Genomic DNA, 13,530 nt, shown 5'->3' on the forward strand with positions numbered 1-13,530 from the left:
GAGGATGTTCAAGACGCAAAATTTAATCTTCTGGCAGTGTGTTGAGAATAACCTGACGACGTTATTCCGATCATATTCTGAGCCTCTGTGAGACCAATTTCACATGCCATTTGTATTTTCAAATTGGATCTTTCTTGTGCGTTAAGCTGTTTCATGGTAGGACTGAGTTAGACGTGATCTATCTACTTCTGAAACAAATCTTTAAGATTTCCCAAAACTTCACCACAGTTTTTTTTTCCTTTCTAATAATGTTTTCAGGAAATGTGCTGAGTTAAGAGTGTATTTTCAACCAGTAAATGAAAATTTCCTGGAAAAGTTGAATGAATGATGAAATTTCAAAGTTGTTAAATGTCTCAGAATGATCTGGGACTTCTTTCATTAGCATTTATGATAAGAATTTCACTTCTTTAGCACGGGTAACTGTACATTCCATATATATATTTTAAAAAAACCCAGAAAATTGACTGGATGAATCAAAGTTTTGCAATGAATGAAAATGCTTCAGACTTGTAATTTTAGCAGTAGGTAAGTGTGAGTGTTACAAGATGCAAGTACACTTGGCTATGAGGATTCTTCTCTGCTATAGAATATCCAGAAGTTTATATTGAATGCTCCTGAAGCATTGAATAAAAACATCTTTTTATCATCAATTATCTTTTCTACTAGATTCTGCTGCCCATATAGCTGTTTAAATAGGGTCTTTTGTTAGGGCCCTGCTCTGACAGATGATCCTGGCTGAAAAATGGTATCTGATCCAGCAAACACTTCATGAATGCTTATCTTTATTCACACAAGTAGTTGCACTGAATTTAGTACAGCATAACTGGAACATGCAAAAAGTAGGTTTTCATTCTGTGATAATGACTAATGGCAATAGGCTCTAATTTTTCAAGCCATCTTGCAGACTGGTACATTCAGAATGTTTCATCTCACAAACAGTTTGTTTTTTGTCTTTTTAGATTTTTGGGATTTTCCTAGCCAGGACATTGATTTCTGATATTGAAGCTGTAAAGGCAGGTAATGCCTTCTGAATATAAAAGCACACACCTGTTGCAAGAGAAGTATGTTTTACTGCTATTGATTGGACATCAAGGTGAAAAACGCACAGACTATGAAACATGCCTGTTATTAAAAGCCATATGTGGTTCTTACCTGCTCATACTTTGTTACACGCTGGTACAAAAAAGGATCTCGAACACACACCTGTCTGCCTTTTTTCCAAAGGGACAACTTATTGCACCAGAGTTGCTCTTTGGTGTGGAAGAAATGAAATATCGGAGGAACAGATTTTTAAAAAACATGGCAAGGAGGAACGTAACTGCTATAAACTTCTTCCTTCAAGAACTGCCTTGAAGATTGTTCAGTTTTTACTCCCAACCGTTGTCATCAATCTCAGTGTTGTAACTTCTTCTGAAGACATGATGATCTCTTCACAATCTTGAAAATGTTCTAGTATCTGTAGAAGACCAATGCAAGTGTGTGGCCAATGCCAATGCGGTGTGGCAAGATACCCAGGAGCCATAATGGTCATGGTATTGGAAATGAGAAAAAAGACTCACTAGTTTCTTAGTTCTTTGATTCTCAATTGTGCAGAAGTAGGAAATATTTTTCTTTGACTAGGAGTAACATAGATGTCTCAGGAGCAGGGACTTGTGCTCAGCTTTAGAGAGACAGAGTAACCCAAGACATTTTGAAAGATCAAGCATTTTAAGAGGGGAAAAATCCGGCCATGTTATCTATAGCATTATATGTTAGAAATCCCTTTATCTGGAGTCAGGTGAAGGGGAAAATCCCTGATGCTGCATTTCCTTTCTGAAAAGCTTGTAAATAGTTTTTATTTATAGAGGAAGAAAAAACTCTTTAACTGCTTAGCTTTTTTTCTTGATATATAACATCTTTATAAAGTGCTGCCTGCAGAAATTTCAAAATGCAGCTGTTTCAAGAGGCAGCTTTCCCTCTAGTTTCTTTCAGGCTTATCTGTGTCTGATCATCACAAATCCTAATTGCTAATATCAAGACTGAGGAAAAACATGAGTCAACATTAAATCCTATTGAACTGTCTTTTTTTTTCTATCAGGGAATATAAATTTAGTATAATATTAGAGTTGTTGAGTTTTTAAAAAATCTTTTATACAGCTTTTGAGTCTTCAGTTCTGTTCTGATGCATGGTTCAAATGTCAGACCAATCACAATGATATGGTGACCAGAATCATTTCCTCACAGTAGTATGCTGCCTCAAACTGAACTACTCCTGTTGAAGCAAAATTTTTCTTTGTCTTTTACTGGAAGAAAACGAAGCTTTCTTCTCCCCCCACCCTCCATTCTTGGGAATTGATCTGAAGCTTAGCAAGAGTTCCAGTCTTTGCTAGAAGCCTTGGACCAGGATTATAATGGCTGCAAAAGTGTTGCTCTTCTATTTTCCTTGCCATGTTTGGCACAGTATCTTTAGCTTTAAGGGATAGAAGTATGTGACTGAAAACCTCTTGGAAATAGTTGTAGCTGTCAGTTTTACTGTGGGCCATATATTAACAAATTGTTTACTGCTTCCAATGACACCTGTGTTTTTCAGGAGAGCAGATTTATTTACAGTGCCTAACATAGTGTAAATTATAGAAAAGTATATATTTTTATAATGGTATTTTACTACCTATAGTCTGCCTGAAGGATTTAATGCTTGTATTTCCAAAGTATGTATGACTTAGGAAGCCAGACTTCTGCATGCATCTCTATAAATCTTTGTATTATGCATGTATTAATGAACATTTCACTGGTAAAAGCTGATCTAGAGTAAGACTATCTGTCTGTATTGATTGTCCAGACATTCTTCAAGCTTTTAATCTGTGAAACATTTCACAGGTGATACTGTACTTTGCATGTATATTTCATTTGAGCTTTTCCAGTTGGTTTTTTTGGCCAGTGATTGAGACAACAGGAGAAGGAAGCTTGTCTAAGGATGGCTGATTTTCTTAGAGTAGCACAGAACAGTCTGCTATTACTCATCTGAAAAACCTGAAAGTAAAATCTCCAGAAGTGCAGTGTGATTTAAGCTTTGATATACAACAAGGAAAAAAAAAGCAGTAGATAGGAGCTTACAAGGTCATTGAAAAGAGGGCAAGAGGCATTTGTTCTTTAGAGCCTTGAATTTGAAGTTTGTCCTACCTGTTTTTTTATCTAGTCCACTAGGAGTAACCAAAAATTTGCTGCTGATTCTGCTACTTTGCAAGCAACAAAGCAGTGTCCAGTAACCTTTGCTTTAAATCCTGGTGCTTGAAACTTGCGAAGCCTCATCATGCAATTTATTCTGTTAATGTTATGTATAGTAATCTGATGCATGTAAAATTAGAGAAGTATGCTTTATATTTGTAAAACATTGGACTGAAAATAGCATTTAGGGAATGTTTCACTTTGCCTTTTTTTTGACATAGCTCCTAATGCTGGAAAGTCATTTCCATGGTTGGTATAAATCATCATAGCTTCAAAGATATCAGTGGAGTTCATACACTGAAATCAGCTACTGACAAGGGCCAATGTCAGTGATCAGAATTCAGCTGTCTCTGCAAATCTCACCAAGCTGCTTGAAGACAAATGAGTATTCAGATCCTTTTTGAAGTACCATTTAAATGCAAAACAATTTATTTGAAGTGTTACCTTTCCACAGTTTCTTATTGGCTTTGGCTCTGTTAACAACAGCTATGTATCAATGCTTCAGTGATTTGGAACCTAATTCAAGAAAGCAAGTTCAACCTATTTCAGGGTCTTTAAATCATGGGCTTTTCTGTTTTCACTGTGGATAAGCTCTGTGTTCATTCAGTATCGTTTTTTTAAAACCACAGCAATCAAGACTGTTTTTGTCCCAACACATTTTAAAGTGCACCCCCATTGGTGATATACATGGCTAGCGTAATTTCAGACTTGGACAATTTTCTTATTATTTTCTACTTAGTTATGTTTGGTGTCTTTTTTATGAATCTGCAGTGACCTCATTGCTGAAGATTTAGGTTATGCTTTAAACAAGTCCTGTCAGCATAAGCAGTTAGGGTTTTAGAGACAGGCTCGCACCTGAAGGAGAAGCAAATCAACCATTTCACAAGGAGAGGTTTAAGAGAGATTTCAGTGGTTGCATTTGGAACAACTCCACTAACACTACAATAGAAACAAAGTTTTTAATGAAGATGTCAAGTAGGAGATCAGACTTGAATAACTAGACTGAGAAGGAAACTTATCATTCAATGTGATTGCTCATTTCTGAGAAATAAAGCACAATTTATTTCTGTGAATCAATGTATTTATTTGTCAGTATGTTTGACAATGCAACTGCTCTTTTGTTTCTGTTAATATACCTGGATTTGGACAAAGCTTCCCTGTACGTGAAGAGAAGTGTGAATCTGAGTGCTGAACAAAGTGAAGTGACCAAAGGAGGCTTCAGTCTCTTCCTGAAAACCTGAGTATTTCTTCCAAAGGGTCTTGAGTTTTGGTGACCCTTTGTACCATGCCATGTGGATTGATTTGTACACCAAGTCCAATGAGGCTGATGCAGCAATTTGTTTAATATACAGAGAATTACCTTGTTTTTTGTTTCCTCATTCCATCCTTCTCTCTCCCTTCCCCCATGAGTCATCATGCAGCTTGAACGTTGTTTAGCCACTAGAAGGGGAGGTTCTGTCTCTTCTGTGATGGTTTTTCTGAGTGACTTTCAGTATATTTTTTTTGTCAAACCTTAAACTTGATTAAATAAAATTTAATATTTTATACTGCTGGAACTTCTTTTCTAAGACTTGTATCCTGTCACTAGTATTCGCTTGAGGTTTAAACTGGTTACAGACACTGCAGTTTGTCGATAACTACAGAAATGGTAAAAGTCCACCGATGTTCATGCATGTATTTTGCTGAAACTAATTCTTGCTTTATTTTGTCCTGGCTGCTGAATATTAGATCCCCCAGATGCTTTTCTCTGGTTTATTAATGAAAAATCCTGAACAAATAGAAGTTGAAAGCCATTATGAAAAACTGCAAAATAGTATAGAGAAATAATGATTAAATCTAGACACCCAAAACATTAAATAAAAACTGCTGTTTGCACCATGGCTACTATTATCCACAGTTATCTCTTGTGATTTGCACAGTTGATAGTTTGTCATGTCTGAGCAAGGCTCCTGAAATTACTGTAAGAATACAGAACAAAAATTACTTACAGGTTTGAAGATGAGACTTGCATAAATAGGTCTATGTCTGCTTCTTCCACCACTTCTACATTTCTATAATGCATAAAAACTTGTGCTTAATTTTACTAAGGTCAGAAACTTTTAGCCAATAGAAAAACATTTCACATTGTAGAATGTTAAGGCTGAATCATTTCTAACAAGAATGACTTAACTTGAATGCGGTTGCTGTGTGTGTATGTATAATTCATAGGTCCCAAATATATTTCATACTAATGTCTGTTTTGGCTACAACTCCATATCTTATTCACAATCTGAGATTGTCTGAAGCTATTTTTTTTATAAGCATCAGAAAGATGGAGTACCTGTACTGTTGTGTGCTTTAAGGTAGAGGGAGTTACGGCTTGCACATGTTTATCAGCTGTTATTTTTCTTCTCTCAACTATGTAATCAAAAACTGCTTATATATTACTTAGTGACTTGTCTGGGGTGATTTTGGAGTGTGTCCTTTCTCAAGAGTATTCCTGACAGTGATATTTGCTGGCATAGGTCAGTTGCAAATGCGATGGGCTAAATAGTGTTAATGAGTTTTGCAAATTAGAAAGCTTTTGCTGAAACAAATGTTTACAACAAAAAGTTGTAATGGTTGTTTTGCAGGCACAAGCCAGTTACACTCTAATTGTTTGAGAATAGGAAGCCTCATTGACTTAAAAAAAACTAAAATAATAAAACTGGGAATATTTAGAAGGACAATACTTCGCTCTCAAAATAATTTTTACTGCCAGTTACATAGAAATGTCGTCGTGCCCTACTTTTTCAGTATCCAATATTACTGCATTTTGAATTGGGTCTTCTGGGTCTTGGCAATGTAACTCTGCATGAAGCCTGTGTATGGCTGCTTCAAAAAGTTCCCTGTTAAAAACAAGCTGCGGAATAGTTCCTGTTTTTATCTTTATTAAGTGGGAAATTTTGAGCAAGAGAAGTTGTTACAGAAATGTTCAGAGACATTTGTTTTACTATAACATTTCATTATCAGAAGCTAAACCCAGGTTCTATCACTGGAGATACTGTAATGAAATGCCACCCACTTTCAAATCTTCACACCCCCTCTCTTGCCATATCTAACTGTCTTTAATCTATATCCTGTCCAAGTGCTGTCTAGGTGCTGACTGTGGTTTACTGCAATCTGTGCTTCTAATGAATATCATGCCAGGTTGTTGATACCTGCAACTCCTATGTTTAGGAATATAGCTTGTGGCATGAGCAGGTAGAAGCTCAGAGCTGAGTTTTTAAAATAGGAAGTGAAAAGGGAGCAGGGGGAGTCCTTGTAACGGTGGTTTGGGGCGGGGGGTGGGAGGTTGACATGTTCGGTTAACAACTGGGCGTACAGACTTCACCAGGTACAGAGTCTGAATAGCTGCCAGTTAGCCAACAGTGTTTTTTTATCTGCAGCCCACATCTAAAGCCCTGTTGTTTTGGGTTGCATGATATAAGCTCTTGATTTTATGTAACGATTTTTAATTCCCATGATAGCAGAAAAAAATTTGCAAATGGTATCCTGATATGACAAAACTAAGCAGCTTGAAACATAGCACAGAAGCGGTAACTGCCTTACGCTTCTCAAATGACATGATGTTAAGATCATTTGCTTGATGGGTCTTATTCCTACTGCTGCGTGGCAGTAGCTCAGTAAAGAGCAGCAGTAATATAGGTGTCTGTAGGCCAAATAGACAACCAAATGTGTGATTTTGTAAGCACAGCTTTGAAAGTGGGAGCTATACTGGAGCTTTAATAGTGTTTATTGTGCAGCAGTGTGAAAAATGCAAGATGATGTTGGCAAAGCTGGCGTTTTATTGCTGTTGCTTCAGCAGCAGTGCAGGGTTGCTGCGGGGAAGGGAAGGAGGCTAGTGGGGTGGCTCTCCTCTCAGAATTTGTAATGTTGTAACAGCTTCTTTGACCACATTTGCATTGCTGTGACTGCAGAGTTGTTCCAGGGTTTCTTTAATCTTGTTGTCTTCAATTTCTTGTCTCAGATCACCTGAATGGGAGATTGAATGCTGACTTAATAGCATGCAAAGGCATAATGACTCCCAACAATTGTTTCAAGATACAAATTTGGAGTAGTTGCTGTTTGAAATCAGTTGCTGTGACTTAAAAGCCTTTCTCTCAACAGATACCCTTTAACCCATTAAAAGTATTGAAATGGTTAAGAACTTTTCTCCTTTGGTCGTCTTCCAAGAAAACTGATTGAACAGAAGAATATATGTTGAGAATATATTACAGGAGATGCTCCAGCCTTTTTGCCCTTTACAGTATGTTTTTATTAGTCTTTCATATGGGTAAGACTCAATCCTTACTGTTACAGTTAGTCTGTAGAGTGCTAGTGAGATACCCGTCTGGAAAAAATGTCTTACAGGTCAGATCTGTTGTGAATACTGCATAGTTACACTGAAATAAATGGTTATGCTGGTTTTATGTTATCTGAGGATCTGACCCACACACCTGAGGTTTTAGCTACTAGGTCAAAACATGCTTAGGTTTTTAGAGCTGTTCTGTACATTAGTATTAGGCTTTTTTAAAATCTGTGCATTGCAAAGAAAAATTATACTTTCTCCATCAGTACTAGCAGATGAAGGAAAAAGTTGCAAATATGGGGATGATAATTGTCAATTCATTGAATACAGAGACTCAATCTGCCTCGCAAATCAGATAGGAATTCCTCTAACAAGGGAATCATTGGGTGTTTTATAAAAGGAAGCAAATGTTTATGCCAATTCCAAAATGAGTGCAACTACAGGGGGAAAATGGACCGTATTACAAACTCCAGTATATCTGGATGCCAATATAGGATGGCTCCAGGTTTTGAAAAATCAAGCAATTTCCCCCTTCAAGCCCTTGCCTGAGCCATTATTTTTAATTTCCTTGGTTTGTATACTAAGACTATAGGGAACTGTGGCATGAAACATCTGGACTACAGGTTTCAAGATGGTTGTTTTCAGTGGACACCGTGCTTCCAGAAGGAGTCTCATCTTGCTGGAAGCATTTTAAATCTTCCTTAACAATGGAGTGAAGGAAATTGAAATCAGGTGCTTCAGATGTTTTAGAGTACTTGTAACACTAAAGTTGCTATGCCTTGAATCCAGCATTGCTAAAGATGCTGTTTCATCTTGACTCCTGGATTGCTTAGAGCACAGGCAGAACAAATGTATGCTTGTTTGTGGAATATGACGCAGGCTCTTTATTTCTTTGAACACAAAAATTCTGTGGTATGTTCAGGGCCTGAGACTGCAATATATTTGCACGTGGGTGAATTTTGACAAAGAAGCCTTTATTCCAAGGCTCCGATTTTGCTATTTCAGGACCCGATTATGCCACTGACTCTTGCTGGAATAAGGCCTTTTTTAACTGATGGTTTAATCAACTTTTCATGAAAAAAGGAGCTACTTGATGAGAGAGCAGGATTTTTAGTGACCAATAAAGAATGAACCTCTTAATAGCGTCCTTCACTGTTCACTGACTGTGGTATCACCAGTGGCATGTTTGTCACAGAAGACACTTGTGTTTTCATCACAAACAATTGTCCTTTCATCAGTGACTGCTTAAAATAGTTACCTGAATTAAGAAGACTGCACAAAAGACCCATTGGATTATATTTCACCTCAGGACTTGTATTTTCATCTTGTAGAAGTTTGTGTAAGCTTTGAACTAGCTGTGACTCCTTAAAAGATTCTTCAAGGGTTTCTGCAAAATAAACAGATACCTGAGTCGTAACGCCTTCTCCCTGCAAAAAGTGATACTAGAGACTGAACATACACCCCTTTTGAAATAAACTGGTGATGGACTTCATTTAAAATTTGATTATTTATAATGGACATCCTGAGCACCTATTTTTCTATACTGGAGTTTCATCCACATGTCTTTGTACTGGCCTCTTAATATTCTGGGAGACAACCTGTGCACAGTAGATTGTATAAAATAGCATTGTAATACATTAAAATATTATATGATCGGTGCTAGCAATGTTGATTCTTGTGAATTGCCTACATGAGTTTAAGAGCCTTAATCAATGGTGGACCAAGCGTTAAAATTGGCTACTAACTGTTCTGCTTTCTTGTTGGTATAGAAAATGCCAAATTTAAAGGCAGTTATTTCTTTTCTATCTATTGTTGGATGTGTGTAGATTTCCGTGTTGACTGTCTTTATTGTACTGATTTGAGATCCATTTTCAAATGTGTTCAGTCACACTACAGAAATTGGAAAAAGTTTTACTCAGTCTAGCTGGGTAAAGGTAGTTATCGTGTTAACTTTCATTTGTTTTATTTGCAGCTCCCACAAGATCCTTTTGTGTACACTTTTGCTTCATTCTCTCCTGCATTCTGAACGTCTGTCTCTTCAAAGATTATTTCCTCCTTTTAGTTTTGATTGACCATTTAAGTCCCTAATATGTCCCTGTTTAGTCTTGTCTTTATCTAGACCTTTTCTCATTTTTGTCTCTAATCTTCATCAGCTCCTCCTGTTTTGCCACCTTTTAGGTTTCCTGCATTATATCATTTCCTGCATTATATCATTATATCTACCCAACAGATTGTCCCTATCCAGCAGCTTGATCATCTGATTCTATCCTTAACCAACAACAACAACAAAATCCTCCCCACTTTTCAGGCAGTTCCTGAATCCTGTTGCTTTTGTGATCTTCTGGATGGCTGACCTTTGTGTAAATGCTGAAGAGCTGAATCTAGACATGAAGCATGCCTTTTCTTGTGTTGTGGGGAGTTAACAGCATGACAGTGGTTTGCATTAATAATGAGGATCTTACACAGATAAATGCTTTTGGAAGAAAACTACCTAAATTAATAGCAGATGCTATTGCCAAGGCATTCAGAGCCTCGTTCTGCATGGTAACATGTTCACTTGTTGTCATGGAAACCAGGTGCTTCACTCCTTGTGCCTCCTGGATGGCTTTGACCACCTCCTGTTAAAGCAAAGGTAAAATATCTCTGATTGAAATCTGAGTTATGAATAACAGTAGAATGAAAAGAATTGAGATTGCGCTCTTCAGTCTCTGAAAAGGTCGAAATGATTTGCCTGCTGCAATGTAAGCTGATTTTTGGAAGTGAATGAATCTTATGGCTAGATATATATATATATTTTTTTTCTTTGACACTGATCATGTGTCTTACCAGCTTAAGGCTGGTCTAATTTACCTGGAAGTACTTGCATATATTCTTATCTTGCACATAATTGTATTTTATCTCTTAACAGTTTTAGTTTGATCTTACTCCAGTCTTTCATTCAAGCCTTTAAATTAGCAAAGATTTAGTTGTACTTTATCAAAGCCTGTGCAGATAGTACCTACATATTTTATCACTACCTCAAAATAAAAGCACACTTGGGATGCCTTTGTATAATATCATGATTTACAAGAAACAAAAGTCTGTTTTAATATACCACTAGTACCTTCTGATACAGACCACGAAATTCATCCATCACTTTAGATAAGTGAGCTCCTCAAATCTTCTTAATGATTGACATACATGACAGGCTTGGGTTATCTTTGTAATTTTAATCTGAAGCAAATATGTTTATGGAAATAAAAAAGCTTTACCTACAGTGCTTGCCATTTGTTAAGCCTTACTTGAGCAGGGTAAAATTTGATAAATGACAGTAAAAAACCATGTTGCTAGTTTGTGCCACATCTGTGACTGTGGAGAACACTCTGCTTTCCTATTTCCCCTTCCCCAGTTAGTATTGAGGCAGACTAGAGGGATTTTGTGGAAAGCTTTTATGTTTTTTAATAAGATATAGCTGTGCATGCTGTTCAACATTTAATCTCCAGCTATATGGAAATGCTTTAAAAATACTTGAGAAAGAGATAAAATAGAAACATAGCAAGAACTCTCATACCTGAGATCTGTTGTGCTGCAAGATTGATGCCAGCAGCCGATTTGCTTCTCCATGAACGCCAGCGTGATCATTAGCATTGCACCACTGCACAAGTCTGTTGAGCAGCATGGGGTCTTTGCCCAAGATTTTAGCTGCATCAGCTGAAGAGGAAAGTATGATCAGGAAACACTTAAAATCTGGCCCCTTTCAGTCACAGAAATGTGAATGTAAAATAGCCAGGACCATTTGTTCTAGCCCAGTATTCTTTAAGAGCCATGACTAAAGCATTGGATTTCACCGTTCTTAAAAGTTGTTTTAAGCTGCTTCTGTAGACCTAGTCCTTTTATACCAGAGGCAAGATTTTTAGCCCATCCGCACTTTGAAGTGCATGTGAATCTTTGATTTGTGCTGAAGCAAGGCTTAATGAAGAATGGCATCAAATCTTTGAAAGCATATCGTTTGTTGCTATATTGAAATCTCCCTAGGAGTCCTTTCTTTTACTTGCATTTGCTTTGAGACCTACCCAAATGTGACAATGAGCTCTTCAGAGCCTGTCCTTGCCATTTCAATGCTGTCAGTAATGGTGGTGATTATTGTAGGTAGCATGTGTGAACCAAGTCTTAGTACTGAATTGCAGTATGTCTGTAATTACGTTCTCAAGTCTTAATAATGCATATGTGTGTAGAACTACTTTTTAGGCCTCATTAAAATTTCCTCCAAAGTTTGAAAGAGCCTGTTAAGTTGCCTTCCCCTGTGTTGCAGAAGCCTTGCTTCAGGATTTGGCAGAAATACTAATCTCTGTGGTTGACACTTAGAAAAAATACTCACTAGGTAACTTTTCCTAAGGAACTGAAACTCTAATGAACTGCTGTAATTTAAGGTTTGTGCTGCTAATCTGCTCAGTTTGGGGAAAAATGCTCCCAAAGCTCTTAAAAGTTCAGCAGCAAAAGGAACATTGCTAATGCTGAAGATGAACTCTTAATATCGCATTGGTCTAACACACAGTTCTGCATAAATCTTACTGCAATTTAATAACACATCTTCAAAGTGCTATGGATCAAAAGTGACTAAGTGATAGAAAGTGGTTTCCTAAGCAAAGAAAAACGCTGATATAAGGCACGGAGGATTGTGCAATACACAATTTTAGCCAAGTATTTTAAGCAGGGATCCAGCCCTGAGAACGTCCTGGTAAAAACTTATGTCTTCAGTGATTTCAATTAGTTGAGTCTGTACTTAAGATTTTGAAATTATACATCTTGCTTCAACTGGAAGCAAGTTGTACAGATGTAAGTACAAAAGGGAAGCAGGAGAAAGATAAGGTAGTAATGTACGTAACAAGCTGTCTTTTTGTAGGAATTGAGTGTTTGCCCATTTGGCTTTGAGAACATCTAGAGCAGCTGTTGTGTAAACTGCCAAACCGTTATATCCCTACCTTCTAGTGGTTTGCGAGCTGAGGATATAAATACAGAGCATTTCTGACTTGCCCCTCAGTTCCTACCTCTACCAACCAGAGTAGCCACAGAACTGATACAGGCATACCTCGTTTAATTGCGCTTCACTTTATCGCACTTTGCAGATACTGTGTTTTTTACAAATTGAAAGGTTTGTGGCAACCCTGCGTTGAGCAAGTCTGTCGGTGCCATTTTTCCAACAGCATGTGCTCACTTTGAGTCTCTGTCACATTTTGGTAATTCTCGCAATGTTTCAAACTATTTCATTATTATTGTATCTGCTACGGTAATCTGTGATCAGTGATCTTTGTTACTATTGTAATTGTTCTGGGGTGCCACAAACTGCACCCATATAAGACGATGAACTTAATCGATAAATGTTGTGTGTTCTGACTGCTTCACTGACCGGCTGTTCCCCCGTCTCTCTCCCTCTCCTTGGGCCTCCCTATTCCCTGAGACACAACAATATTGAAATTCAGGCAATTAATAACCCTGCAATGGCCTCTAAATGTTCAAGTGAAAGGAAGAGTCGCATGTCTCTCACTTTAAATCAAAAGCTAAAAATGATGAAGCTTAGTGAGAAAGGTGTGTTGAAAGCTGAGACAGGCCGAAAGCTCGGCCTCTTGGGCCAAACAGCCGAGTTGTGAAGACAAAGGAAAAGTTCTCGAAGGAAAGTCAGAGTGCTACTCCAGTGAACATACGGATGATAAGAAAGTGAAACAGCCCTATTGCTGATATGGAGAAAGCTTTAGTGGTCTGGAAAGAAAATCAAACCAGCCACAACATTCCCTTAAGCCAAAGCCTAATCCAGAGCAAGGCCCTAACTCTGCAATTCTATGAGGGCTGACAGAGGTGAGGAAGCTGCAGAAGAAAAGTCTGAAGCTAGCAGAGCTTGGTTCATGAGGTTTAAGGAAAGAAGCCGTCTCCATAACATAAAAGTGCACGGTGAAGCAGCAAGTACTGATGTAGAAGCTGCTCCAGAAGATCTAACTAAGAGAATTGATGAAGGTGGCTACACTAAACAATGGATTTTCAAT

The 13,530-nt window shown here is 37.6% G+C and overlaps 2 protein-coding genes across 9 annotated transcripts in view; one reads left to right on the forward strand and one right to left on the reverse strand.

Moving 5' to 3' along the window:
* Positions 1-4,749, forward strand: part of TSPAN14 (tetraspanin 14) — a 44,260-nt gene extending 39,511 nt beyond the window's left edge. For all 8 annotated transcript variants that reach the window (XM_026080440.1, XM_026080445.1, XM_026080442.1 and 5 more), the window contains one exon: positions 960-4,749. In XM_026080440.1, coding sequence (XP_025936225.1) covers positions 960-997 — 38 coding nt within the window. In that variant the 3' untranslated portion in view covers positions 998-4,749. The remainder of the gene's footprint in view (positions 1-959) is intronic.
* The window catches only part of LOC112973069 (rap1 GTPase-GDP dissociation stimulator 1-like), a 29,609-nt gene continuing 20,669 nt past the window's right edge, over positions 4,591-13,530 (reverse strand). The window contains 4 exon segments of the mRNA XM_026080449.1: positions 4,591-7,197; positions 8,772-8,900; positions 10,005-10,131; positions 11,064-11,203. Coding sequence (XP_025936234.1) covers positions 7,064-7,197; positions 8,772-8,900; positions 10,005-10,131; positions 11,064-11,203 — 530 coding nt within the window. The 3' untranslated portion in view covers positions 4,591-7,063.

This window comes from Apteryx rowi, unplaced genomic scaffold (assembly GCF_003343035.1).
Source record: "Apteryx rowi isolate R43461 unplaced genomic scaffold, aptRow1 scaffold_52, whole genome shotgun sequence".
Taxonomy (NCBI): domain Eukaryota; kingdom Metazoa; phylum Chordata; class Aves; order Apterygiformes; family Apterygidae; genus Apteryx; species Apteryx rowi.